Raw genomic sequence first — 23,789 nt, 5'->3', positions numbered from 1 at the left:
CACCTGTTTATGAGAAAAGATGGTCAGATTTTGTGGGGCTAGAAGGCTGGACCTGCAGGTATCAACTCACAGCTCCAGAAACCCTAGGATCCAACAGGCAAGAACTTTGTGCAAACCTTCCAGTGAGGCACAGCTGATTTAAGTACAAAGCCAGAATCTCACTGCAGGAGTTTTTGATAGCTGTACTCTCTCCATTTGATGTTTTCACTCAGGTACCTCAAAGTGCTGGTTGATTTGATCAGGGGCAGAGAAAGAGAAGGGAGATGGATGGGGGAGGAAATGCAGGAGGGAATAAGAGGAATGTGGGGGAGCTGCTGGCTGCTGCCAGACCCATCTGTCCATGCAGCAACAGTTCCAGGTGTGAAAAATGTCAATCACAAGTTTTTAGAATTTTAAAAGTTTAATAGTAATAAATGGCTATAAAAATAGTAATATAATTAGAGTAATAAAAATTTGAACAATTTGAATTAGGACAACAGGAGACAATAGAAACAAATAGTTACAGACAGTCCAGGTACCTCTTTCTGGGCAAAATAAGCCCAAAAAAGGACACATATTAACAGAGGATTAACTCTTAAAAGCAATAACCTGTTGCATATTTATACACCTCCTACATGATGCATAAATGCCATTCAAACACAGGATTCTGTCCCATCAGTGTCAGCTTCTTCCTCTGAATCCTGACAGCGCCTTCAGGGCTGAGCAAGGTGGGAAGAAGTTCGTTTCTTCTGATAAGTGAACAATAAATTCTTTTTCTCTGCAAGATTTAGGTGTCCTGTGGCTGCTATCTCAGTGGGAGTACCTCATTCCTCTCTTTTAAAAAAGTATCCCACATAGCATAGTTTCTATTTTAACATTATGTTATAACCTAAAACTATATTTAACACACTACTTAAGAAAATCAATACAGCATAACTTTCTAACATAACACATATAACATTCATTTTAATGTTTGCAAAACGCCAATTATAAAATACACATTTTTCACACCAGGGTTGCTCCTCTTGCTACAGCTCACCTGTGCTTCAGAGCAGCACCAGCTCCCCATTAGAAGCAGCCGGTTGTGATAAAGGCTTTGTGTGTCAGCACCACGGGAAAACCTGTGCCTGGTTTGTTCAGCGCAGGACCAGCGTTAAAGCTGCCTGGTAAAAGGCTAAAAAAAAATGGGTTAGTTTTTTTTTCTTCCTTTGAAAAACGTGAATCAGTCACTGACATTACAGCACGTGAAGGAAAACCCAACCCCGCAGAGAACGAGGCCATGAGGGAGCGCCGGTCCCCTTGGCTCTCCTCCTCCCGCCCTGCCGGGGTCCTGGCATACCGGGGCAGCGGCAGGGGACAGCTCCTCACCCTCACGACGAGCAGCGGGCACAACGGCTGAGGACGGGCCTGCCTGGCATCACCCGGGGAGCCCCCGGGCACAGTCCCATAAAGGCTGGCGAGAGGACAGCCCCGTGAGGCCAGGCTGGGAGCACAAGAGCGGCTATCCCGTTACCTCCTCCCCGCCAGAGCGCGGGGGCTGCGGAGGCGCCGGGCCGGGCAGCGCCCGCCCCCCGCGCCTCAGGACTCCCCGCCCCAGCCGCCCCCGCGCCACCGCCCCGCCCTGCGGCTCCGCCCTGCCGCTGCGCGCGCGGCACTCTGGGTATTGCAGTCCAGAAACTCGGTTTCACTGCCGGGCGGCCCGGCGTGGAAACTACATCTCCCGGCGTGCCGCGCGGCGCGGCCTCCCCCGCCGCCGCGCCGTGTTGTTGCGCCCGGCCCGGCGCTCTCCCCCAGCCGCGCCTGGTGTCGCGGGGCAGCCCGGGGCGGCGGCGGCTCCGTGCGCCAGGGCCCGGCATGGCGCTCCCGACGGTCGCGCCGCGCTGCCCGTAGGTGCGGCGGCGCCCAGGGCCGGGCGGGCCCGCGGCGATGAGCCACAGAGGGACTGTGAGGGTGCCGGGCGGGGCGCGCTGAGTAGCCCATGATGGCGAGGGGAACGCGGGAGGGGGGAGATCTCTGAGGTGTGAGGCGGGACGAGGTGTCCGTGACGGCAGTGGGGGTGGAGGGCAGCTGTGGGGCCGCACCGTGACGGGGGATGCTGGGCTCGGGGGGCCTGCAGAGGGCTGGGCCGAGGGACCGGGCTGGGTTGGGGCTCAGCTGTGGCTGGGGTGCAGGGAGGGAAGGGCCGCTGAGAAGAACTGGGGAGCGGCCGGGGAGGTGCAGGGCTGGGGCTCCATGAAGGGAAAGGTGTGAGATGCAGAGCTGGGGTTCCCTGAAGAGGAAGGTGTGAGATGCAGAGCTGGGGTTCCCTGAAGAGGAAGGTGTGAGATGCAGAGCTGGGGTTCCCTGAAGAGGAAGGTGTGAGGTGCAGGGTTGGGGTTCCCTGGAGAGGAAGGTGTGAGGTGCAAGGTTGGGGTTCCCTAAAGAGGAAGGTGTGAGGTGCAGGGTTAGTGCTCCCTGGAGAGGAAGGTGTGAGGTGCAGGGTTGGGGTTCCCTGGAGAGGAAGGTGTGAGGTGCAGGGTTAGTGCTCCCTGAAGAGGAAGGTGTGAGGTGCAGGGTTGGGGTTCCCTGGAGAGGAAGGTGTGAGGTGCAAGGTTGGGGTTCCCTAAAGAGGAAGGTGTGAGGTGCAGGGTTAGTGCTCCCTGGAGAGGAAGGTGTGAGGTGCAGGGTTGGGGTTCCCTGGAGAGGAAGGTGTGAGGTGCAGGGTTAGTGCTCCCTGGAGAGGAAGGTGTGAGGTGCAGGGTTGGGGTTCCCTGGAGAGGAAGGTGTGAGGTGAAGGGTTAGTGCTCCCTGGAGAGGAAGGTGTGAGGTGCAGGGTTAGTGCTCCCTGGAGAGGAAGGTGTGAGGTGCAGGGTTAGTGCTCCCTGGAGAGGAAGGTGTGTGCTGAGCAGCTGAGCTTTGCCAGTGGCTGTAGCAGGGACAGTGGGAGCAGAGGAGCGCTCCCAGTGAGGGGATTGCTGAGGAGGAGCAGGAGAAAAGGGCTGTGTGAGGATGATGCTGGGAGTGGTGGTGAGGCAATAGAACTGTGGGGTTACCTATAATACTGGGGACCGTGCTGAGGTGATGGCAGGGAAAATGGAGCCCGGGACTTGGTCAGTGTGTAACATTAGAGTGAGGTTCCTTGACACATCTGGAAGGCATTTCTGCAAAGAATTGAGAAATGTGGTGTGCAAGGAGGGCCCGGCATCCTTAGAATGTGCTGGCAGGTTCAAGGAGCACTTCAGATGAAGGAGAGAAAAAAGATGCAGATAACTCTTCAGGGGAATGAGCCAGCTTCCAAGAACCTCACTTCAGAGCTCTGTGTTCTTGCTTGTCACAGTTGACCAGTGGAGAAATCATCACTTTCGCGCTGTGCTGCAACATCCTAATCCTCCCTGATTTTGCAAAAAACCCCATCGTGTAGGCATGGCTCACCTGAGAGAATTTGCTAGCCAGGTAAGTGGTGATTAAAAGTTTGTTTTAAAACCCTCTTCGAGGGTTTACACAATGGTGTTTGCTCTTGATTACAAGGGTTTCAAACAAATAACCAGAAAATCACTTTTTGCCACTCTTTATCTCTGTTGCACAGGTCTCAGCTTACTCCTGTTAGCTGATTGACCTGTGCCTGACTCTGTACCTGGTGTTGGGCTGATAGTGATGTGTTGCCAGCCATACAGAAAGTGAATTCTTCACCCACTGTCGAGCCTTTCTCTGGGATTAAGTGTGTTCTTTTTAGGGAGACAGGAGTCATTGGCTTTCTGAGCATTTTTGGAAGGGGAAGTCTAGAAATGGGAGTAGGAAACTGTGTGTGCTGGCCCTACATACCTTTCTAAAGTGCTCATGGCATTAGTCTCAGAAAAACGGTGCCTGTAACCTTGCTGCATACGAGGCAGTGATATTTGATACTGGGTCATAACTCTTCCAAGAGATCTCAGCCTCCGTGGATGTGGTTAAATGCTGCTGTTGTGATGACATTTTCACAAAATGAGTGTGGAAAGATGATGCCAGGATTTGGGACTAAAAGCTAATCCACATTAATAGTATTGCCTTGCATCTTCTTCCCTCTGAATTTGGTTGTGAGGTGTGTTTGATTATTGGCAGATGTCAATACTGAGCACAGGCCTTCTTATACCATGTTTTGGGGCATTATTCTGTTCTGCTCCTAGGTGTAGAATTACTAAAAGCTTTAGTGGTTTGAGCTAGTGCTTTCTCTGAACCTTTACTTTAAAATTGATTTGCAATGCACCTCAGTTTACCTGCTGTCTTTCACATCAACTGTTTCCCCAAAGTGTGTGTGGAATTAAATGTAAATATAATGCCTGGCTGAGTCACTGTAGAGGGAGAGAAAGGGAAGGATACTGTCTGATTAGGGCTGAAAACAGTTCTGGAGCTGTAGAGGAGGTTGCTCTGAAGCTTTTTTTTTGCACACAGCATTCACTCTTGAAGCTTATCAGCATTCTGGTGGTTTCAGCTCTGAATTTATTATGGAAATGTTAGGCATTCTCAGACCCTGTCATCCCATGACTGTCTGGGCCTGGAATAGAGAACCAATCTGTGTTGTCCATTCCTCCAGTCTTTTCAGGAATCCCTGGTGTAACTGAGGCTTGCTGGGAGGGCAGTGGGAACTGCCCTGAAGTTTTCTTCCCTGGGATTTAGGGAGCAGCGAGAGGTGCTGTGAAACCAAGAGACTAAGACTTGCATTGGGCTGTCAGAGGCTGGGCTTGTCTTTGATTCTCAGCCCTGGTGCTGATGGGCAGAGTCACCTTAGGCCACTGCCCAGGCTGCTCTGCCTCTGTGCTGCCATTTCCCTGCCTCAGCTGGTTCTCCTCTCTTTCCCTGCCTCCCTTGTGCTGTGAACAAACAGCGCTGCAGGCCTCTGGTCTTGCTCTGAAGCTCTACCTGCCAGGGGATGCATTTGTGTTAGTTACTATGTTTAAAGCTCTGATTTGAGCTCTGTTTCTAGATTTGTTGTTCCTTACCTGGCCTTGGAGAAGCCATTTAGGATTTTTTTTTGGCTACATAATGCTTCATCTCCTGAAGCAAAAGAATACTATCTGTGAAGAGAGCTGGGAGTTTCAGACAAACAGTGTTTCAAAGTGTTGAACACAAACTTCCCTCTTTTCTGTACTCCAGAAATTCAAAACTGTCCCAGGTTCTGGCAGTTGCAGAGAGCTATGCACAGATTTCATATAGACAGGGAAGCTTTCAGTGGTTCCAGATACAAAGCTGGTTTCACCAGAGACTGTTGGTAGCTCAGAGGTGAGTGTTCATCATGCTGGGTGGGAAGTTAGGGAGCAGAGGAGGCAATGAGGGAAAAACAAGAGCAGATGAGTTCTGTTAAAACCAACTTCCTTCTTCCACTGTGTTTGGCAGAGCAGAATTATGTTTGTTTGTTTGTTTGGCTGGTTGGAGAGTGCTGCAGTCAGAAATAACTCTAAATGTGGCTGCAGTTCCACACAAACCCTTTGAAGTTGCTACATTCCTGGTCAGCTTCAGCTCATAAACTATTGTGGCCTTGGCAATCTTCTGTTGCAGAGCTCTCCCATACAGAACAGTGATTCCAATTCCAACCTCCACCAGATTAAGGAGTTCTCATTTCCAGAAGAGTTTAAGTACCCCTCAGTGGTTTTTTGCAACAAATGCAGGCATGATCCTTGCTCTTGAATATTTTGAGAGTAAAATCCAGCTGGACACAGCACAGAGAGAAGATCTGCAGCTGCTTCAAATGGTGTTTGCTTCTGTTCCCCATATGCAGCTTATCTTTTCAGGCAGTAGCTTTGAAATGAGGGCAGATAGTTACCCTTCTTCTCTAGTACTTACCCACTTCTTCTCAAAGACTGTGGCTATCATGTCTCAGCAGCTGGAGGTGCCAGAGCTGCCAAAACCATTCTTTCCCCATGAAGCAGCTGGTGTTACTGCCAGGCCTGTCTCATAACACACTGCAATTCCTGATGGCTGCAGCGAGTTGGTCTGTTTTAAAACATGCTATCATCAGTCAGGATGGCAAACACTCCCACACCTGTCAGGACAGAGCATCCTTCTTTCCTGTGCTGTGAGATTGGATCCCAGAGGGCAGAAGTGGAGCACATTACCAGGAAATTGTCATCATCCCTCTCATACTTACTCCCTTCCTGCCCTTGCAACTGAGCTGGTGCATTGTGTGCCCTCCCTCCCAAGCAAAGCCTGCCCAGGCCTGCCTGAGCCATCTCCAGAGCCTGACTGCTCTCAGTGGACAGGAACAGCAGGAGGCTTTTTGCTTCAGAACTGCTGTGTAACAAGCAGTCAGCCAAGGAAAAAGTTACAATGTAGAGATCATCCCTTAACAGCTTTACATGTAGAACAAGGAGCAGCTGCTGCTGACCTGGAGCTCTGTTTTTCAGCTCTGATGGGTTCTGTGAATGTGGAAGAAAAATGGGAAAAACCCAAGCTGGTGAGCAGTTGCAAAGGTGGCAGGTCCTAATAAGCTGCTTTGGGTTATCTGTGCTCATTTAAGCAGGTATAAATCATTTCATCTGGATTCTGTTGCTTCCTACTAATGAAGTTTTCCAGGTGTGTTTGTAGCACTGCAATTCCAGAAGATTTCCAGCCAGGGTGGTTCTGTGACAAGATAACTGGTACTGAGATAAGTTATATTTAGGAGAAGGAGGGCTGGTGCTTGTTACACCTCTCACCATGCTGCAGGTGTGCTGGGGAAGGGGAGAGTCAGGAGGTTCATGGAGTGCATCCCTCTCTCTCCTGACAGAGCAGTGCAGTTCCATAGCTCAGCATTCCTGCTGGAACTGCATTTGTGCTGCTCTCTCATGAGTGCTGAGGCTTTTATGCCCACAGATCTGAGCATTTCTTTTGTCAGCACAGGTCACCATGTGGTGTCTCAAACTGGATTTTTTTTAATGGACAAGGGCTTTTGACCAATGTCCTGCAGACAGCGCATCTTAGTTTGTTGTGGAAGTTCGGAGTTGCTGAAAATGCCACCTGGCAGTTTCTTCTGTGGTGTCCACAGTGGTAATTCACAAGGTGTGCTCTTCAGCAGACATTGACCTGCTTGAATTGGGCATGGTCCTGTTTCCTCCTCCCTCTTACAGAAAGGGAAGAAATTCATCAGCAAACTGTGCTCCTCCAGCAGTGTCTGGTGTGTCACAGGGTACCTGTGGCTGGAATGACTCTGTACCCCTTGGCCCTGTGCTGGCTCTGGGTTCTTTCTGTTGCTGGGTCTGATTTCTGCAGTTTTGGCCAGTGCATCGAGGGATGTTGATCCTCAGGCTCTCTGCAGAGTCAGACCCTTACCCTGTCACCTGTGTGCTCTAAAGCATTTCCAGGTCAGTATTGGGAAGGTAAATCAAATGTCCTAATATTTCCACCCTAATGGGGGTGGGCCTGTCTCACCTGCCCATCAGTTACATTGTTTTCCTGAGTCTCTTGGGCAAAATTTCTGTGTGCTTGTCAGAGGCTTTGTCTCCTTCACCACACATACCTGAACTTCTTTGTTCTACAGAAAACAGGATAAACCAACATCCAAGTCTGGAGGGTTGTTTACAAAGCTGTCCATGATTACAGAGCCCGCCACATAAAGTAGTGGCTGTCCCTAAAGCTGCCTGCCACAGCCAATGTTTGATGTCTTGATCTGGAGAAATCAGTCCTGACTCTCTGATGTGTCCTACCAAGCTGAGGGGGGAGCAGTTACTTCCACTTTGCTGTTTCTTACCTCATGGAAAAGTTACATGGGAGGGGAGGAATGTTTTCATGAAGATTTGCTTCCCTGCAGTATTCACGTGGGTAGTGTTTCTTTTCTGAGCTGAGCAGGTGCTTCTAGGAGATGATTTCTTTCTCTCCCTTCTCCCTGATGTGTGGGAGTGGCTGATGTGTTGTAGGCATTTTTAGGGTGCAGTAGGTCACTGTGCACAATAATGTTTGGGGCACTTTCTTGCCCCATCCTCCAAGTTGGTCAACAGGTGTTCCTGGTCTGTAGTGAGCCTGGACTAGTCAGACTGTTCTCCCTGCCAGTGGTCATCATTCTCATGTTGTCCCCTCACATTTCTCAAGCTCAGATCCTCTTCCCCCCACCTCCCTCTCTCCAGTCTCTGCTATGTATCTCCAGTTCTTATCTCTGAACATCCTTTCTAGTCTGTTTCCAGTGCATTTGTTCAAAGCACAGCCTGTTTGGGTGTTGCTAGGATGCAAAAGGGTATTTAGTTATCCTTCTATATCTTGGGCTGGAGTTTGTGTGGAAATCCTGTTGAGTGAGCTGCCTGTAAAACTCACCTGGGCCTGGCTTCCAGCAATGCACAGAAGGCAAACAGCCTGTGATGACAGACTGGCTTAATCATTAAGCAACACCTTGGGCTGCTCAGTGATGGCTTGCTGCTAGAACGTGGTGTGAGATGGAAAAATGCAGCCTCTGTGTTCTCTGATAAAATCTGCCAACTCAAGGCCCTTGTGAGAGAGCACTCGCACTGGGTGACGTGTTGGAGGTGAGACTGAGAAGTTCTGGGTGTGGAAAATTCCTTCTAATGGCTTGGCTGCTTCCTAAGGTCAGGCCATATTTTCCAGGGTTTTTTTTTTTTCAAACTATTAAAGAAAAAGGCAGAAAAGCTAATCACAAAGAGCATTTTAGTAGCATGAAACTAGTAGTGGCATGAAGAACCTCCTGGTGTGCAGGTGGACTGAATGAAATAGCATGAGGAAGTGACTGTGATTTATTCCCTTTCTTACCCATACCTTAGTGAAGAATTAACTGTGCAGCTGCTGTTAAAAATCAGTATTTCTCTGTTAGTAACTACCTAGTTGATGTGCTTATCTAATGAGGGAGATGCTATTTGCCTTTGCATCTGAGGGTGCCAGCTAGAGAAGAGGCTGGTATAGAAAAGCAGCTCAGGAAGATGGAGTGTCCATTCTGCTCTCCTGCCTCCTCCTTGCTGCTGACCTTCCAAAAGATGTGAGGCTCCATCTGCAAACATCTGAGGAGAGCTGGGCTGGGAGCTGCCTGGAAATCAGGCTGCAGCAGAGGAGACAGTAAATGTGAATTCATATTACTGCAATATTTCACCTTCCAGACAAGTAGGGAAGGGTGCAGATCTTTCTAATCATTTCAGTCTTTGAGTGCAGGAAGTCTAACTAGGGAAACATTTTTATGGCTTCTTGCTTGTGCTCATTTTCTCATCAGATCTCCAGGAGAAATCTGGTTCTGGTAGCCCTTGCTGGTCTGTATTGAAGTGTGAACAGATGCTTGCTCATGGAGCTGCTTAGGCACCAGTTGGTGCCTGCAGTTGAGCAGCCCTGTCCCAATGGAGCTGACACTTTCCATTTGCTGACATTCTCATGCTGGGCTTCCCTCCTTTTCCTCCCCCACTGTGGTCTGCAGGGTTGGAAAGCCTGTGGAAAAGGTTTCTTCACTTGTAATCTTGGAGATATTCTGTGCTAAGTTTCTAAGACTGTTTAAGATAGGTGAGTTTCAGGTGAATTTATCAATTTGCACAGATATGGAGATGAGCTGTATGTGTGTGTGTGGTGCTCTGCAGCCTGGGAACTTGATGGAATTCTCCCATGTCATGGTTTAGCACTCCAGGGTGGATCCTGAGGAGCTGTTCACCAAGCTGGAGAGGATTGGCAAGGGATCCTTTGGGGAAGTGTACAAAGGCATCGACAACCGCACCAAGGAGGTGGTGGCTATCAAGATCATTGATCTGGAGGAGGCTGAGGATGAGATTGAGGACATTCAGCAGGAGATCACCGTGCTCAGCCAGTGTGACAGCCCCTACATCACCCGGTACTATGGCTCCTACTTGAAGGTACAGCAAACCAGGCTGGTTCCTTGCCAGTGCTTTGGGAATGGGGAGGTGGGGTATTTTCTGAGTGCCCCATCATGGGGAGGAAAGATGAATCTGACTCCATGTTCTTAGAAGATTAATTTATTATTTTATGATCTATATTATATTAAAGAATGGTATACTAAACTACACTAATGGATACTTACAGAAGGCTAGAAGATAATAATGAAAGCTCATGTGTCAAGAGTCTGACACAGCTTGATGGTGATTGGTCATTAAGTAAAAACAATTCACATGAAACCAATCAAACAATCACCTGTTGGATAAACAATCTCCAAACCACATTCCAAAGCAGCAAAACACAGGAGAAACAAATGAGATAATATTGTTTTCCTTTTTCTCTGAGGCTTCTCAGCTTCCCAGGAGAAGAATCCTGGGCAAAGAGGATTTTTCAGAAGATGTGATGGTGACAGGGAGGGCTGCTCTGTGGATGCTGCAGTGGGTGGTGGCATGTGGCACTGCAAAGGGATGTGTGAGTGGCAGCATGGCACAGGAACAGTGGTGCCTCTGCTCACTGCATTGATGTGCACTTGAGAGCAGACTGGGCTTGAAGGCACTTGCTAAGCACATGGAAATGAGGTGCTCTGTCCTTTGTGGTACCAAGAGCAGGGCACTTCACTGAAGAGCAAGTTACTTGTTGAAGACTGAACTTTCCCTGGTCTGACAGTTCTGGAAAGGAAGTTGATGGAATACTTTTCCAGAATAGCACAGTGTTAAGGCAGTACCACTGAGGGCTGTATGCCTCTGAAAAAAAGAGGGGGTTGAAACTACGCCATCAGAAATGGTGAAAAGAATAGAAACTGAGTCTATGTAGGAGTACTAATACTGCTTCCACTGAGAGCAGGTTTAGGAATCCGTATGGAAGTGTTGATCAGAAGTGGCCTATGCATGCTGGCTGCTGGAGGTGAATGTAACAGTGCAGCAAACAGTTCCTGAACTCTTTGGGTCCTGAATATTCCTCCTTTATTTTTCAAAGGCCATAATGTATTTTCTCAGCCTTCTGCTGTAGTTTCATGGACCTGCTGCTTATCTTCTGTTGAGACCCTGGAACCTCAGCATGGAATCTGTTCTCTGAGGAATAAGAGTGTCTTGCTGATTGTGCCCTTCATGCTGGCAGCTCTCTTAATGAGATCAAAAGCTGCAATGCTCCCCTGCCACTGCCAAGAAGGATTTATGCTGGCTGAGCTGTTGCAGAGATGTTAAAGGGCTCCAGCCTAGGAATAAGCTTATCTATGGGCTGGGCAGTCTGGTGCCTGTAGGGGCACTTGCCCACGTAAAACTGCAGACTGAGAGTTAGAAATGTGCTGGAGGCAGGTAATGCTGTGTCAGCAGAAAAGAGGGAGCTTGGGGTTCCTTCCTTAAGCCCCTGAGAGCTGCAGTGTGCAGCATCTCTTGGATTGTGTACAGGACTACTCTTGTGTCTTGCTGCCTCATGGATGTCTCACTTTTCTGTCTGCTTTTATTGCTGCCTTTGCTCTTGATTTGTGCTCTTGCTTGCAGGGCACTAAGCTGTGGATAATCATGGAGTACCTGGGAGGAGGCTCAGCCCTGGACTTGGTGAGTAAGTGGCAAGTTCTGGACTATGAAAAATACTGACTGAAGACTTGGTTTGTGAAATGCCCACAAGCCAGACACTCACTTGCCACATTCCATCATTTAGGCAGCCCTGTGCCCAAGGGTAAGCAGTGTAGGACATACATGTTGGTCATGCTTATCCCAGGACTGAGGGAATGTTTTCATGGAGCTCAGCTGTCTCAGCACTGTTGTCCAGCATGCTGTGCTGCTGTATGATGGAAAGAGCCAGTGAAGTGAAAAGTGAGCACAGCCAGTTGGTTTTGAGCAGTGCAAATCTGTACTTCACCTAGTCAGAGTCATGGTATTGCTCAGTGCTTGCATAGCTCAGTAAGGACATGGTCTGTGATTAAGTTACCCCAAATTTTGACAGAATACAAATGCAGAATTTACCCATAGGCAAAGGTCCACTGCACTGTATTCTGTCACAGCACTTTTCTCTTCTCTTTAGGACAATAATGCCCATTTTTCCAGAGAGATAACTAATGATGTAGGGAAAACTGCTGAGCCTACAGTGCCTTGGAGGAAGGTGTAGGGGGGTGTTGTCATCAGCAGAAGTTATCTGAGTGTCAGAACCTCAGTTGTTGCACTGAGAAGGCAGGATTTGGTTAGAGGAGAACTGATGGAAAGGAGAAGAGCTTTGATACAGTACTCCACAGCCTGAGGGCTGATGTCTCAGAGGCTGAAATTCAGTACTTGCATGCTGGCAGAGAGACCTGAACAAGAGAAACTGTTAAAATGTTCTGTTAGCCAGTGTATTTCCAGGCCAAAGTGAGAGATAAACTGCTGTTTGTTTGGGAAACCTTTAGAAGACTGATAGGCTAGCAGAAAATCCCCCAAAGTTTTGCCATTGAATGCTGCCAGGTGCAAACTCCAGCATTCTGCTTGTAGCACCTAAATCAGGTGTGCAAGAAGGTGCTTCCTGCTTGGCCAAGGTTCCCAAGTAACAAACTGAGAGCCTGGAAAACCCAAGGCATCAGTCACCCTCTTTTAAGTCATCTTTCTGCCTTCTGTTAGCTGAAGCCAGGACCACTGGAGGAGACTTACATAGCTACTATCCTGAGAGAAATCCTAAAGGGTTTGGATTATTTACATTCAGAGAGGAAGATCCACAGAGACATCAAAGGTAAGATTGAAGAGCTCAGCTCCCTTTCTTGTAATGGATGTTAGTAACATAATACTCAGAGGTATTTTATTCACCATAATCTGCAAGGTTTCAAAGACTTTCTCAGTGTTGCTTTTCTTGTTGGGTTGCTGTTTTGTGAATCTGATGCTTATCACTGTGTTACAGCTCATGCTTTTCATGTCTTTAGGGTTTAGAGTAACAGTGAGGATCTGTAGCTCTCCTCTGGCACTTGGAGCTTGGACAAGTCAGGGAGTGAAGTGAAGGAGTCAGTGAAAGGCATGCTCACATATTAGCTGACTTGTGTCTGGACGTTTGCTTTTCTGCTGGACCCCAGGGGGTGTGTGCTGGTTATTGTGCTTGTAGCTCACAGCAGCAGTGAGCTGTCCTCACGCAGGGTTCACAGCCCTAGAAAATCAGGGCAGCTTGTGTCAGCTTATCCTGTTGCTGTTTTTTATAGTCCCTGGCCACGTGTGGTGTACAGAGCTGGCATCTGCCTCTCAAAGAGCAGTGTGCCAGCAAGCCCAGGGCATCGAAGCTCTGCAGGAGGATGGAGGGACAGAGCTGTGGAGCTGGGCCAGTGCCAGATGCTCACTGCTCTGACCCACTGCAGGAGGGGGTGTGAGCAGTCAGGGCACAGAAACCTCAGGCAGGGAGATTGGGAGAAAAGATTTTGTTGTGTATGTGAGACTGCATGTTTCTAGCACTGCAAGATGTGTAGGGGTGTTGGCTGCCAGTGGTGGGGAAATGCTGAAAGTTGTCAGGTAGGGTCTCAGGATGAAACCCTCATTCCTAAACTTGCACAATGTTACAGTCTTATGGGTGAGTGGGAACCAGTACAAGAGTGGGCCCTGAGCTCTTTAGAAGGATCTGCTGTTTAACCTGTGCTGAATGCTACTCTGGGAAAAAAATCAAGAGCATTAGAGGCTGTGTTACCCTCCTGTTGCAGTGTGAAGCAATGTCCTGTTTTGGCTATCCCAGTCCTTTCCCAGGTGTGGCAATACCTTCTCCCTTCCCTCCCCTTGCCTCCTGCTAAGTGCTGTTCCTCAAGCTTAACATTCCAGCAAGGGCCAGGCTTAACATTCCAGCAAGGGCCAGGCTTAACATTCCAGCAAGGGCATAGTCTGGTTGGTGAAGTTCAAAAGATGCTTCTCAGCCCTGGGGTCATTGGCCTAGCCAAGTGTCATTGTCCCCTGAGACTGCCCCCTCCCACCTGGTTGGTGGCTCACCTGTCCCTTCCCTCCCCCTGCCCCCGAGCTTGAAAGGACACTGGGACCACGTGGTCACGATTCTGTGGGAGCTGTTACCAAGATTCAGAGATCTGTGACCCTGGAATAAAACTCTGGATCAAACCCTACAGCAGAATCCATCTCATTTTCTCCTTCACCATTGCCTAAAGCCTTTCCACCAGAGGTAAACCTGAGTTCCTGCTTGCCTGGACTTGTTCCAAGTGCCAGCTGCAGCATCCAGCCAGCCAAAGGTGTCTCTGGGGTGAAACACCACAGCTGCCAACCTCTGGTCAAGCAGCAAGGGCCAGACAAGCCCAGGCACATTCCACCTGGTAATATTGGGATCATATTCCAACACCCTCCCTTCTCTGTATGGCCAGCATCTAATTGATGGTGTGGCCCTTCACACCTATTTCCTGCTCCTACCTTACCAATATTCCCCTTCTGATCCAACAAAGTGCCTGAGCTTGTTCCATGTTACCCAGTGGAGTTCAAAGCATGAGAATGGATCTGAGGCTGGAAATCCAGGCTGAGGGTTATCACTGGGGTGAAGGAGGATCCCACAGGAGGGCTCTGCTCAGTATTCAGTTCTGTGTGGGCTGGAGGTGATTCAGAAGCCAGCAGGCTTAATTTCTTATTTGTGCATACAGCTGCCAATGTGCTGCTCTCAGAACAAGGAGATGTGAAACTGGCTGACTTTGGGGTGGCTGGACAGCTGACAGATACCCAGATCAAGAGAAACACCTTTGTGGGGACTCCATTCTGGATGGCACCAGAGGTCATCAAACAGTCTGCTTATGACTTCAAGGTGAGCTGGGAGCAGGATTGCTGCTTGGGGCTGCCATACATGAGGTGGTGCTAGCACAGAAGCAGGGATTGGAAGTGCTGCTTACTGCAGGAATTATTCCTTTCTGCTATGATGCAGAGTCTGCTGGAGAAGTTTGTGTATTAGACATGAAATGCCCCATCTGATTTATGTGATTATCTGTCCTAAAACTGTGCTTTCATGTTGTAGAATTGTTCCTTGCTGTTCTGTGTTCTTCTTCTTCTCTTTTCCAGGCAGACATCTGGTCCCTTGGGATTACAGCCATTGAACTAGCAAAGGGAGAGCCTCCAAATTCTGACTTGCATCCTATGAGGGTTCTCTTCTTGATCCCCAAAAACAACCCTCCAACACTTGAGGGTCACCACAGCAAGCCCTTCAAGGAGTTTGTGGAAGCCTGCCTCAACAAGGATCCTAGATTTGTGAGTATTGCTGCCCACTGTGAATTTGGGTAAAGGCCAGCAGAGGCCAAAAATGCCTTCAACAGGAAGGTTCCAGAATTGCAGAGAGAGAATTGCTGAGCTTACAGGATGGACATGTGAGCCTGGCAGGACTCCTCATGAGGGGACATGGAGGGACAAGCACTGATCAGTTCTCTCTGATGACCTCAGTGGGACCTAAGGGAATGGCATGAGGCTGTGTCAGGGCAGGTTTAGGTTGGATATTAAGAAAAGGCTTTTCCCCCACAGGCTGGTTGGGCACTGGAACAAGCTCCTAAGGGCAGTGGTCATGGCCTCAAGGCTGCCAAGAATTCAAGGAGTATTTGGATAACACTCTCAGGGACTCTGTTGGGGATTGGTAGCATTGTTGAGGCTGTCCTGAGCAGGGCCAGGAGTTGGGTTTGATGATCCTTGTGCATCCCTTCCAGCTCAGGATATTGTGTGACTCCAGTAGGAGTCAGTGAGTGCGTGTTCAGTGTGCAGGGATGGTTAGATGTGACATGCTTTCCTTGTCTGCTCCAGAGGCCAACAGCTAAAGAATTGCTGAAGCACAAATTCATCACACGCTACACCAAGAAAACCTCGTTCCTGATGGAGCTCATCGATCGCTTCAAGCGCTGGAAGTCAGAGGGCCACGGAGAGGATTCCAGTTCTGGTGACTCTGATATGTACGTGCATCTTTTGCATGGAGGGATGCCCTGCTGCCCCTGCTTGCCCCAGGTGGCCTACTGCAAACAGCTCAGCTCCTTTTCCCACCTGAGATCTTAACCTTGAAGCTTTTGTTTGTGGGAGCAAGTGAGTGCTGGTACCTCCTGTTCAGTGGGACTCTGTTCTGGTCTTAACCTGTGGAGTCTCTTTGCTGAGTGTAAGGAATCAGAGTAGTGACACAAAACATTTAGTTTGCCTGTAACCAGTAGAACAGGGCTCTTGTGGCCTGTATTTTATGCACCCTTCATTAACTACAAGAGCTCCAGGCTTTAGGAACTGTGGCAAAGGCTGTGTTGGTGTGTATGTGTACTCAGGGGAAATCTTTGCACTGCCATGCAGGACAGTCAGGTTATGGGCCTTGGGTGGGGAAAGGGCACTTCATTGCCAGAGTGGTGTCACAGAGCTGTTCTTCACCTGTGGCAGCACTCAAGTGACCAAGCACTCAGAGAAATTGGCTTATGACATCTACGTCTGGCCCCCTTACATTGTGAGCTTGGGTTGTCTTGAAATTCTCCTAAATTTAACTAGCACTAGAAACTTCTTCAAGCTGGCTGGATCAGAGAGGTGATGTGGTGATTTGGAAACGTGATGTAGTACTTAGCTCAGATCTCTTTGATGCTGTATAGGTGTAGTAGAGACTGAAGTGGTTTCTCTTCAGAATATTTTCTGAGATAGGGAAAAGCCTGAAGGCCTGCAGCAATATGGCAGTCAGGTGGGGAGAACTTGTGATTCTGGGAAAGTGTGGGCAAACCCCCAGTGTATGGAGCTGAGGCTTTGTCTTGACTTTGCCCTTTTCATTTGCAGTGATGGAGATGCAGAGGATGGAGACCAGGGTCCAATCTGGACATTCCCACCAACCATTCGCCCCAATTCCTTGAGCAAGCTGCACAAAGGAATGGCTCTTCATGGTTCCCAGAAGGTCTGTGTGCTGTCTGGTCTTTCTGAAGTGGACTGGGTGTCTTGGGGAAGCCACCAGGCCCTCATCCTCTGTCTGTAATTGACTTCAGTCTGGCACCAGGGCTGGTGCTGGAGCTGCCTCTTCCACATCATCAGGGTACTGTGACTTGTGGCTTTGCCAAGAGCTGGTGATGGGATTGCTGTGGAGGTGCTGTGAATTCACAAAGGCTGAGTACCTCGTGTGCCCTTGCACAGCTTTTCCCTGTGCTTGTAACTTCTTCTTGTTGCTTTCCAGCCTACTGAGCCCATCAAGAGGCAGCCACGGTCACAGTGTCTCTCCACACTTGTTCACCCAGTTTTTGGGGAGGTGAGTAGAACCTTCTTGGTGTCTCTGCTGATTGGAGATGAAGAGATACCTGACATAGATAAATGGGAAGGATTTGCAGAAGGGAGGTGTGGAGAGGTGTCTAGTAGGGTTAAGGGACTCTGAAGCATTTGAACCAGTTCAGAGGGCTTGACCATATGTGAGGAAAGTGAGTATGTCCCTGGTGTGTCCTCCTGAAAACACTTGTATTGGAAGAAAGGCATTACCCTTCTGGCAATCTGTGTTCTGGTGAGGAGCTGATAGAGGAGTATTTGTCTCTTAAGTGCACCTTAGGCTTGCTGATGCCTGGGCAGCTCCAGACTCTGTGGCTGAAGTCAGCCCTTGTTAGAGCAGACTTGATCTGTTTGTCACTGTGCATGTCCATGGCAGAGTTCCTGAGGGGAAGGTGAGTGGGAAGCAGGAATGGGCTTTGCTGGTTACTAGACCATTTCTTGATCTCTACAGACTGCTGTTGGTAGAATGCCAAGACCAAGGAGTTCCCTGCCACCCAGCTTCTCTAAGACAGGCAGAGAAAATCTGTTTAGAAAACTGACCCAAGTTCCCCTGCCTTGTGCTCTGGATGGGGATGTGGAGTTGGAGTAAGAGCTGCCATTACTGACAGGATGGTGTCTGTATCAGCATCACCTTCCCAGCTGGCTGATGCTGTCAGGGAAGAGGAGGAGAATCATAAGGTGGCTGCTGGCTATGAGCTCTGGTTGCTCTTTCCAGCAGAATGGCAGGAAAGGAGGTTATGCTTTGGAAGAAATCAATTAGATGCTGCATGTCAGGGTTCTGCTCTTGAGCTGCTGCTGACAGACACCCTTTCCTGGTCCTGAGGAGTTCCACTTCTGGATCCTGATGGCATGGCCCAGCAGAGAGCTGTGCTTTTCCCAGGAATAGTTTCTTAACTCTCTTTTCTCAGGTCTGCTGCTCTGTGGAAGGAGGGTTTGCTGCATGGCAGGCACCAGAGGTCATTCTGAACAGCAGACTCTTGAGACTGCTCTGCTTTGGAAATTGGGAGTGTATCCAACCAGCCTCTCTGTGCTCCATGGGCACTGACCTGGCTCTTGCAGGCCCAGAGCTATGAGATGAAGCCACATTCAAACCGTGCTGGTTTGTGATGCAGTTTGTTTGTGCAGCACAGTCACTGATGTCTGGGTCCCTGTTCAGTTCAGGAGCCTCCTGGGGCAGAGTGCTCAGGGCTGTGACTGTAAATGCAGTTTGTGCTTTTCCTAACTCACCTTGCTGCACCAGTTCCAGGCAGGAAGTGGCTTCTCAGACATTTCATTTTTGCTGGTTTGATTCCCTTGCCCCATTTTTTTGATCCCCCTTTCCTTTGATTAGACTTTTGCTGGCTGTGAAAATCTCACTGAGCAAAATGAGGAGCAGGAAGGTTCTGGGCAGTCTCAGAAATAACCTGGCTTTTGTGTGCAGTAGAGGGGGCTTGAAAGAAAACTTTTCCAGGTTGGAAATCTGCTTCTCTGCTGGTTGTATGTTATTCTTTGCTATTGGTAGAGAAAACTTGGTCCTCCTCACTGTTGTATGATTGCATCTTAAACCAGCTAGGCTTGATCCCCTCATTCCCTAAAGGGGCTGAAGCTGGGCTTTGTGAATGGAAATCTGACTGAGATGTTGTTTGTAATCTTTCATCTGCCTTTCCTGCATGTGAGTTATTGGATGTTAACATTGAGAACAGCTCATGAGGAGCCATTAACAGGTGTGGGCAGCTGCAAATCTGGAAGCAGGGAGGTAAAATGACTTTTTAAACCTGGTAAGGTTGAGCTCAGTGCAGTGCTCTTAACTCCTGCAAGCCTCCAGAGAGCTCCTCTGCAATGGGAGGAGACAGCCCAGCACACTCTGCTCCCATCACAGGCTGCTGGGCAAGCTGAAGTTCAGGGGCTTGGCATCCAAGGCTGATGACAAACTGACTCCTTACCTCCAGGACAGACAGACCCTGTGCTTATTGTGAGGCAGGCAGCCTTTGGTAGGTACACATCAAATCCTTCCTCTAGCATCACAGCTATTTTTGGCCTAAGAAATCAGTGTCCTTGATGAGTAACTGAGTTGCCCTCCATGCCCCTGCCACTCTTGACTGAGCAGAGGTGTGTGTGGGTTGTTCTCACAGCTTTGTGGCAGGGAACAGTGCCCCTCTGAGGAGGCAGTGGCTCTTTTTGGCTGGGAACTGTTTGTTCCCAGGAGGGACTTGGTGCACAGGAATGCCTGCAGCTGGGAATTAGCATTCACACTGCTCTGCTTTCTGAGAAAAGGTGAGCTCCAACAACAGGGAAGCTGATCCTAGAATTGAGGGAAAGAACTGCAAGGCTTATGTAAAGCCCTTTAATCAGCAGGGCCTAATGAGAGCTTCATTGAAATGGACCAGATATTGCTTGTTCAGCAGGATTCTTGATTGTTGTTCAGCTCCTTGTGTGCTGGTGCCCTGGGGAAGGGGCTGTCAGATCAGCAGCTTGTGGGAAGAGGGTGGGGAGCTGCTGCTGGGGGTGGAAGTGTAGGATTTCCAACAGCAGCCTCCTTCAGGCTCAGCACCAGAGACCTGTCAGGTTCCCTCTCGACAGAGCTGTGGCTATTTCGAGTTAACAACTGGAAACTTGTGCAAGTAGAGGCCATGAGAGATGTGAACTGCTGTAGGTGCTGTGTGTGGAGGTCTTGGTGTGTGGACTTTGTTCCCCTGCCCCCTGGGTAAAGCTCTCTTAGAGAGGAGTGTTGGAGGCCAAGGGGCTCAGGATCCCTGCTGTGGCAGTTTTCTGCCTTGGCCTCTCAGTCACTAGAAGCAACTCAAGACTTTTTTGTGGTTGTTAAAAGAGGTGGTAACTGACTCCTGGCACTGGGTATATTCTGCCCAACCTGCCTGTGAGCCTGTGTGTGTGTCTGGGTGCTGGGCTGTCATTAGCAGCAGAGGTGATTGTACTGCCTCAGATACACCTGGAGTTCTTTGTGCTGTGATGAGTTTTCAGGGCTGTTGGTCCATTCCTTACAACATTTAGTCAGTTTAAGAATGCATCCTGATAGCTAAGGGCTTTGATTGCCATTAGTACCTGGAGACAAAGTTGAAGCCCAGACATTGGACTTCTACCTTGCTGACCTACAAATGAGCTCTTTTTGATTTAAGTGGAGTTTGGGTGCCCTTCTCCACCCTGGTGGGGTGGGAAAGGTTCTTACTGTGAGTGCTGCACTTCTTGTCCAGTGCTTTCTGCAACAAAATGAGGACCCAATGCTCTGTTTCTGGGTTGCAGCTCAAAGATAAGCACAAGCAGACTGGAGGCAACGTGGGAGCCATGGAGGAGCTGGAGAATGCCTTCAGCTTGGCCGAGGAGTCCTGCCCAGGCATCTCTGACAAACTGATAGCACACATGGTGGAGCGGGTCCAAAGGTGAGCATGCCCTGGGGTGGAGCTGCCACTGACAGCTGGGCAAAGTCCACACAGACAGAAGTGCCTTCCCAGCTCCTGTGGCACTTCTTCTAACTGCTTGCATTTAATGGCAACAGGTCCTTTGCCTCAGAAGCTTTTCCTCATGCTGGACAGGTTTCTGTAGTGTGGGTGGATGTTGTAGGGCACAGAAAGATGCTGCTGCTCATTTCAGTTTGCACATGTATCTGTGTACCCATGGTGTCCTGCTGGTCTCACTACCCGGGCAGCAGGGACTGTGTAAAATCTCACTGGGATTGCTTCTGGGATATAAAGTTTCTGTTAATAAATACCTGTTTCATTGCAGGGAATGTGCTTTAAAGCACTACGTGCAGCTAGTCACTGCTTGCCCACCTTTAGGTGTACACAAAAGTCTACTTTTCCTACAAGAATTACTTATTAAACCAGTGAAGGAATGTAGTCTGGTAGAATTTAATTCTTTGCTGGGTTAAACTTGGCTCCATTGCTGGCACCAAGTCCAGTCACATCCATGTGTTGCAGGTACCAGCACAGCTAACCTGGTCACAGATTTACCAAGCTTTATTTAACATGAATTTGGCTTTTCTCCCTTTCACAGCAGGCTATCCTAAATCTTGCCCTTTCCTTACCATGAGAGAAATTTAACATTTGGCTCCTCCCTGGTTAGCAGGCTGGGAGTGTTTTACCATAGGAAAGGAAGCTGTTCTGTGCTCTGGCTGCCCCTATAAACACAACCCAAACTCTACAGTCTTTACACCCTGGAACCCAGGCTTTCCAAGCATTTCTTTCTGGTGGGTTAATGTTTGTGCTGTAATCCAAGTTCCTATTGAATAGAGGAGAATCATTAAGGTTGGAAAAGGTGTCCAAGGTTGAATCCAGCCTTTCACTGATCCCCACTGTGTCAGGCACAGTGAGCAGGAGGTGCAGGTAGATGTGTGTGGGTGACTGCAGACAGCTTCCAGCATCATTCACTTCTGTCAGCCCAGAAATGACACTGCTGCACAGGGCAGAAACACAAGATAGTTGTTTTTTTGAGGGGCTTGCAAAGCCTCAAGGACCTGCTTGCTTTCTTACCATAAAACATCAGTGCTGAAAACTTCTTATTAGGTTGAAACTGAATCTTAAAAGCCTGAGGAAGCGCCAAACCACCCTGGCTCTTTGCTAAAAGTGCTGGTTTTGTCTGTCAGGACTGCAGAACCTGGCAGTGGCAGTGGGGACAGAGCCAGGCAGCCCTGCCCAGTGTCCCTTGTCCCCTCTTCCTTGCAGGTTTTCACACAGTCGGAACCACCTGAGCTCTGCCCGCTGACACTCACCTTCCCTGCTGCTGCTGCCAGGGGGGAAGGATTTTTTCCAGCTTCATAAGAACTACATCTCTAATCCAGACCACCATCTGTTGGATGTGACATTGTGATGGACCCCAGGACATTTCAGAGCCTTCATGTTAGCCGTGTTTCCATGATAACCCAGGGTGGGTTTGCAATGCAAGTACAATTTAGACCTTTTGCAGAACCCGAGATGGGTGGTCTAATTGTTTTTACAATGTAATCAATGCAGTTTTTAATTGTTTTCCTACAATGGATGTGTCCATTTTGGCTTGGTTTGATTCACAGCTTGTTTCTGGTAAATGCCTGGCTGCTGGAAAAAGGGAGATTCTGTTCCATTGATGGATGTTTCACAGGCAAGTCTGATGGGTTTAGTCTCCTACCCTTCCTAAAGAAGTGTTTGTGAGCAGTCTTGTGTGAGTGCAGGGATGTTGGGAAGCTCTCCAGGCACTTAGGGCCTCTGGGAGAGTCAGAGCAGCTCTCCAGTTGTTCTGGAGGATCACTTGAAGCCCTTCACACAGAAGGAACAACACTGCCCAGTGCTGCAGCAGCTGAGCTGATTGATACACGGTTGCTCTTTCCCAGCCTGTCATTTCATAGGAGGGTTTGCTGATTGTTCTTTTTTTGGCTCTGGGACATCATTTTGTGTTAGGCCTTAGTTCATCTACTTCAGGCAACAGCAGAACTTGCCTTGGGTCTGCAGGGAGCAGGAGGCAAAGCGGGTGTGGAGTCTTTGCTGTGGGAGCTGTGCAGTTCCTGGTGCTCCTGGCAGTGCTGGGCTGAGCTGGGCAGGCCCACAGGGGGCAGAAGGGTAAAAAAGGGGAGTGGGGGAACACAACAGTGCAGGGCTTTGGTTCACAGGGCAGAGGGACCCTAAATAGCAGTTTTTGGTGTAAAAACCTGTGCTCTACAGGAAGACATAAGCTGGATGGCTCACAGCAGTGGGGTAGGGCTGGGAGTTCCCAAAAGCTGCTCTAGGCCTCCCTCTCCTTCTCAGCCTTCCCTTGTGGCTCCTCAGACTCACTGCAGTCAGGGCTCTGCTCCAGCTGACAGGCTGGGCTGGTGTTTGGTAGCAGAGAAATTACAGCATGCACTGCTGTGTTGGCTGCTGAAGGTATCCCAGCAGAGCATCTCCAGGAGCTTTGCTTTCTGTATCATACTGGTTTATAAATCTTTAATTCAGGTAAGCACATGGATCTTAAATCTACATTTTAAAGGTCTAGAAAAATAGACTTAGGAGAATAACCCCTGATAGCTGTGAGATTGCTTAGAGAGCTGCTCTCTAACTGAGAAGAGACTGCCATGAAGTCAGCAGGAACTCAGTTACCCAGCTCTTTCTGTCTGGGTGTTTGTGTGTGGATGGGCTGGCTCACCCCAGAGCCACTGAGAACAAAGGCTGGAGCTGTTCAGCATTTTTTAATGACAGGCACTTGGTTAGAAACAAGGCTTGGTTTTTGGTACTTAGACTCAGACCTGCAGATTTGAAGTGCTGGGCTGCAAGTAGCTCAGGGGGACCACACGTTCCCTGCTCCTGGTCTAGGGTGTTCTTTACCTTATGACTGTCATTTATTTATCCTGATGGATAAAGCCAGGCTCAGCAACACTATGAACTTGTACAGTAGAGAAGAGGTGCTGCTGTTGGCTCTCTGCTGCAGGGCAGTGTTCTGTGCTCAGAGCTTGCAGTTAGGAAGAACAGAACAAACCCACTTTTCCCTCAGGAGGAGAAGGTAATGTACAGACAGGAGGCTTGGAGAGGGGGAAGGCAGAGGCTGCAGGCCAGCACAAGGGCCCCTGCTGCTTTTCAAGTTGCTGTTCACAGCAGTAGCAAAGGTGTTGATAAGGTACCCGTGTTGTTCCTCACATGCTCTGCAGTGTAACGAGGAAACTTTCTAAAGGAAACAATCCCCACCCCTTTGCCCAGTATTCAAAAACAATGAGTTTCGTTTTCAAAAACATTGAAAGGGATCTGCCACTTTCAATAAAGTAACAAAAGCAATGAGGCTGGTGTAACTGTGTTATTGGGGGAAAAGGATTGCTTCCAGCTGCTTTTCTCTGCATTCTTCTTGGTCCTCCCCCGCATCTTCCTCATGCATCTGTAACAGAGACCCCAGAGCCAAGTGCTGAGTGTG

The 23,789-nt window shown here is 49.1% G+C and overlaps 1 protein-coding gene and 1 long non-coding RNA gene across 4 annotated transcripts; one reads left to right on the top strand and one right to left on the bottom strand.

The window, feature by feature from the left end:
• Positions 1-387: 387 nt before the first annotated feature.
• Positions 388-1,534, bottom strand: LOC136560630 (uncharacterized). Its single transcript, XR_010784183.1, has 3 exons — positions 1,319-1,534; positions 1,019-1,153; positions 388-757 (listed from the first exon to the last, which is right to left on the bottom strand). It is a non-coding gene; the product is annotated as an uncharacterized lncRNA (long non-coding RNA).
• Positions 1,535-1,757: 223 nt separating this feature from the next.
• Positions 1,758-23,656, top strand: STK25 (serine/threonine kinase 25). 3 transcript variants are annotated; one of them, XM_066556575.1, is made up of 12 exons: positions 1,758-1,869; positions 3,296-3,411; positions 9,510-9,740; positions 11,280-11,336; positions 12,369-12,477; positions 14,354-14,511; positions 14,763-14,948; positions 15,489-15,634; positions 16,479-16,593; positions 16,867-16,938; positions 20,187-20,323; positions 21,605-23,656. In XM_066556575.1, the coding sequence occupies exons 2-12, from the start codon at positions 3,382-3,384 to the stop codon at positions 21,642-21,644; spliced, it is 1,281 nt and encodes a 426-aa protein (XP_066412672.1). In that variant the 5' UTR covers positions 1,758-1,869; positions 3,296-3,381; the 3' UTR covers positions 21,645-23,656. The 3 variants fall into 3 exon arrangements, with proteins under 3 accessions (XP_066412672.1, XP_066412675.1, XP_066412674.1); XM_066556578.1 differs by having other exon boundaries at positions 1,765-1,865; XM_066556577.1 differs by having other exon boundaries at positions 1,832-1,923.
• Positions 23,657-23,789: the final 133 nt, after the last annotated feature.

Source organism: Molothrus aeneus, chromosome 10, assembly GCF_037042795.1.
Source record: "Molothrus aeneus isolate 106 chromosome 10, BPBGC_Maene_1.0, whole genome shotgun sequence".
Lineage (NCBI taxonomy): Eukaryota > Metazoa > Chordata > Aves > Passeriformes > Icteridae > Molothrus > Molothrus aeneus.
Note: the sequence above shows the minus strand (reverse complement) of the source record. Positions and strands in the feature narration are given on the sequence as shown.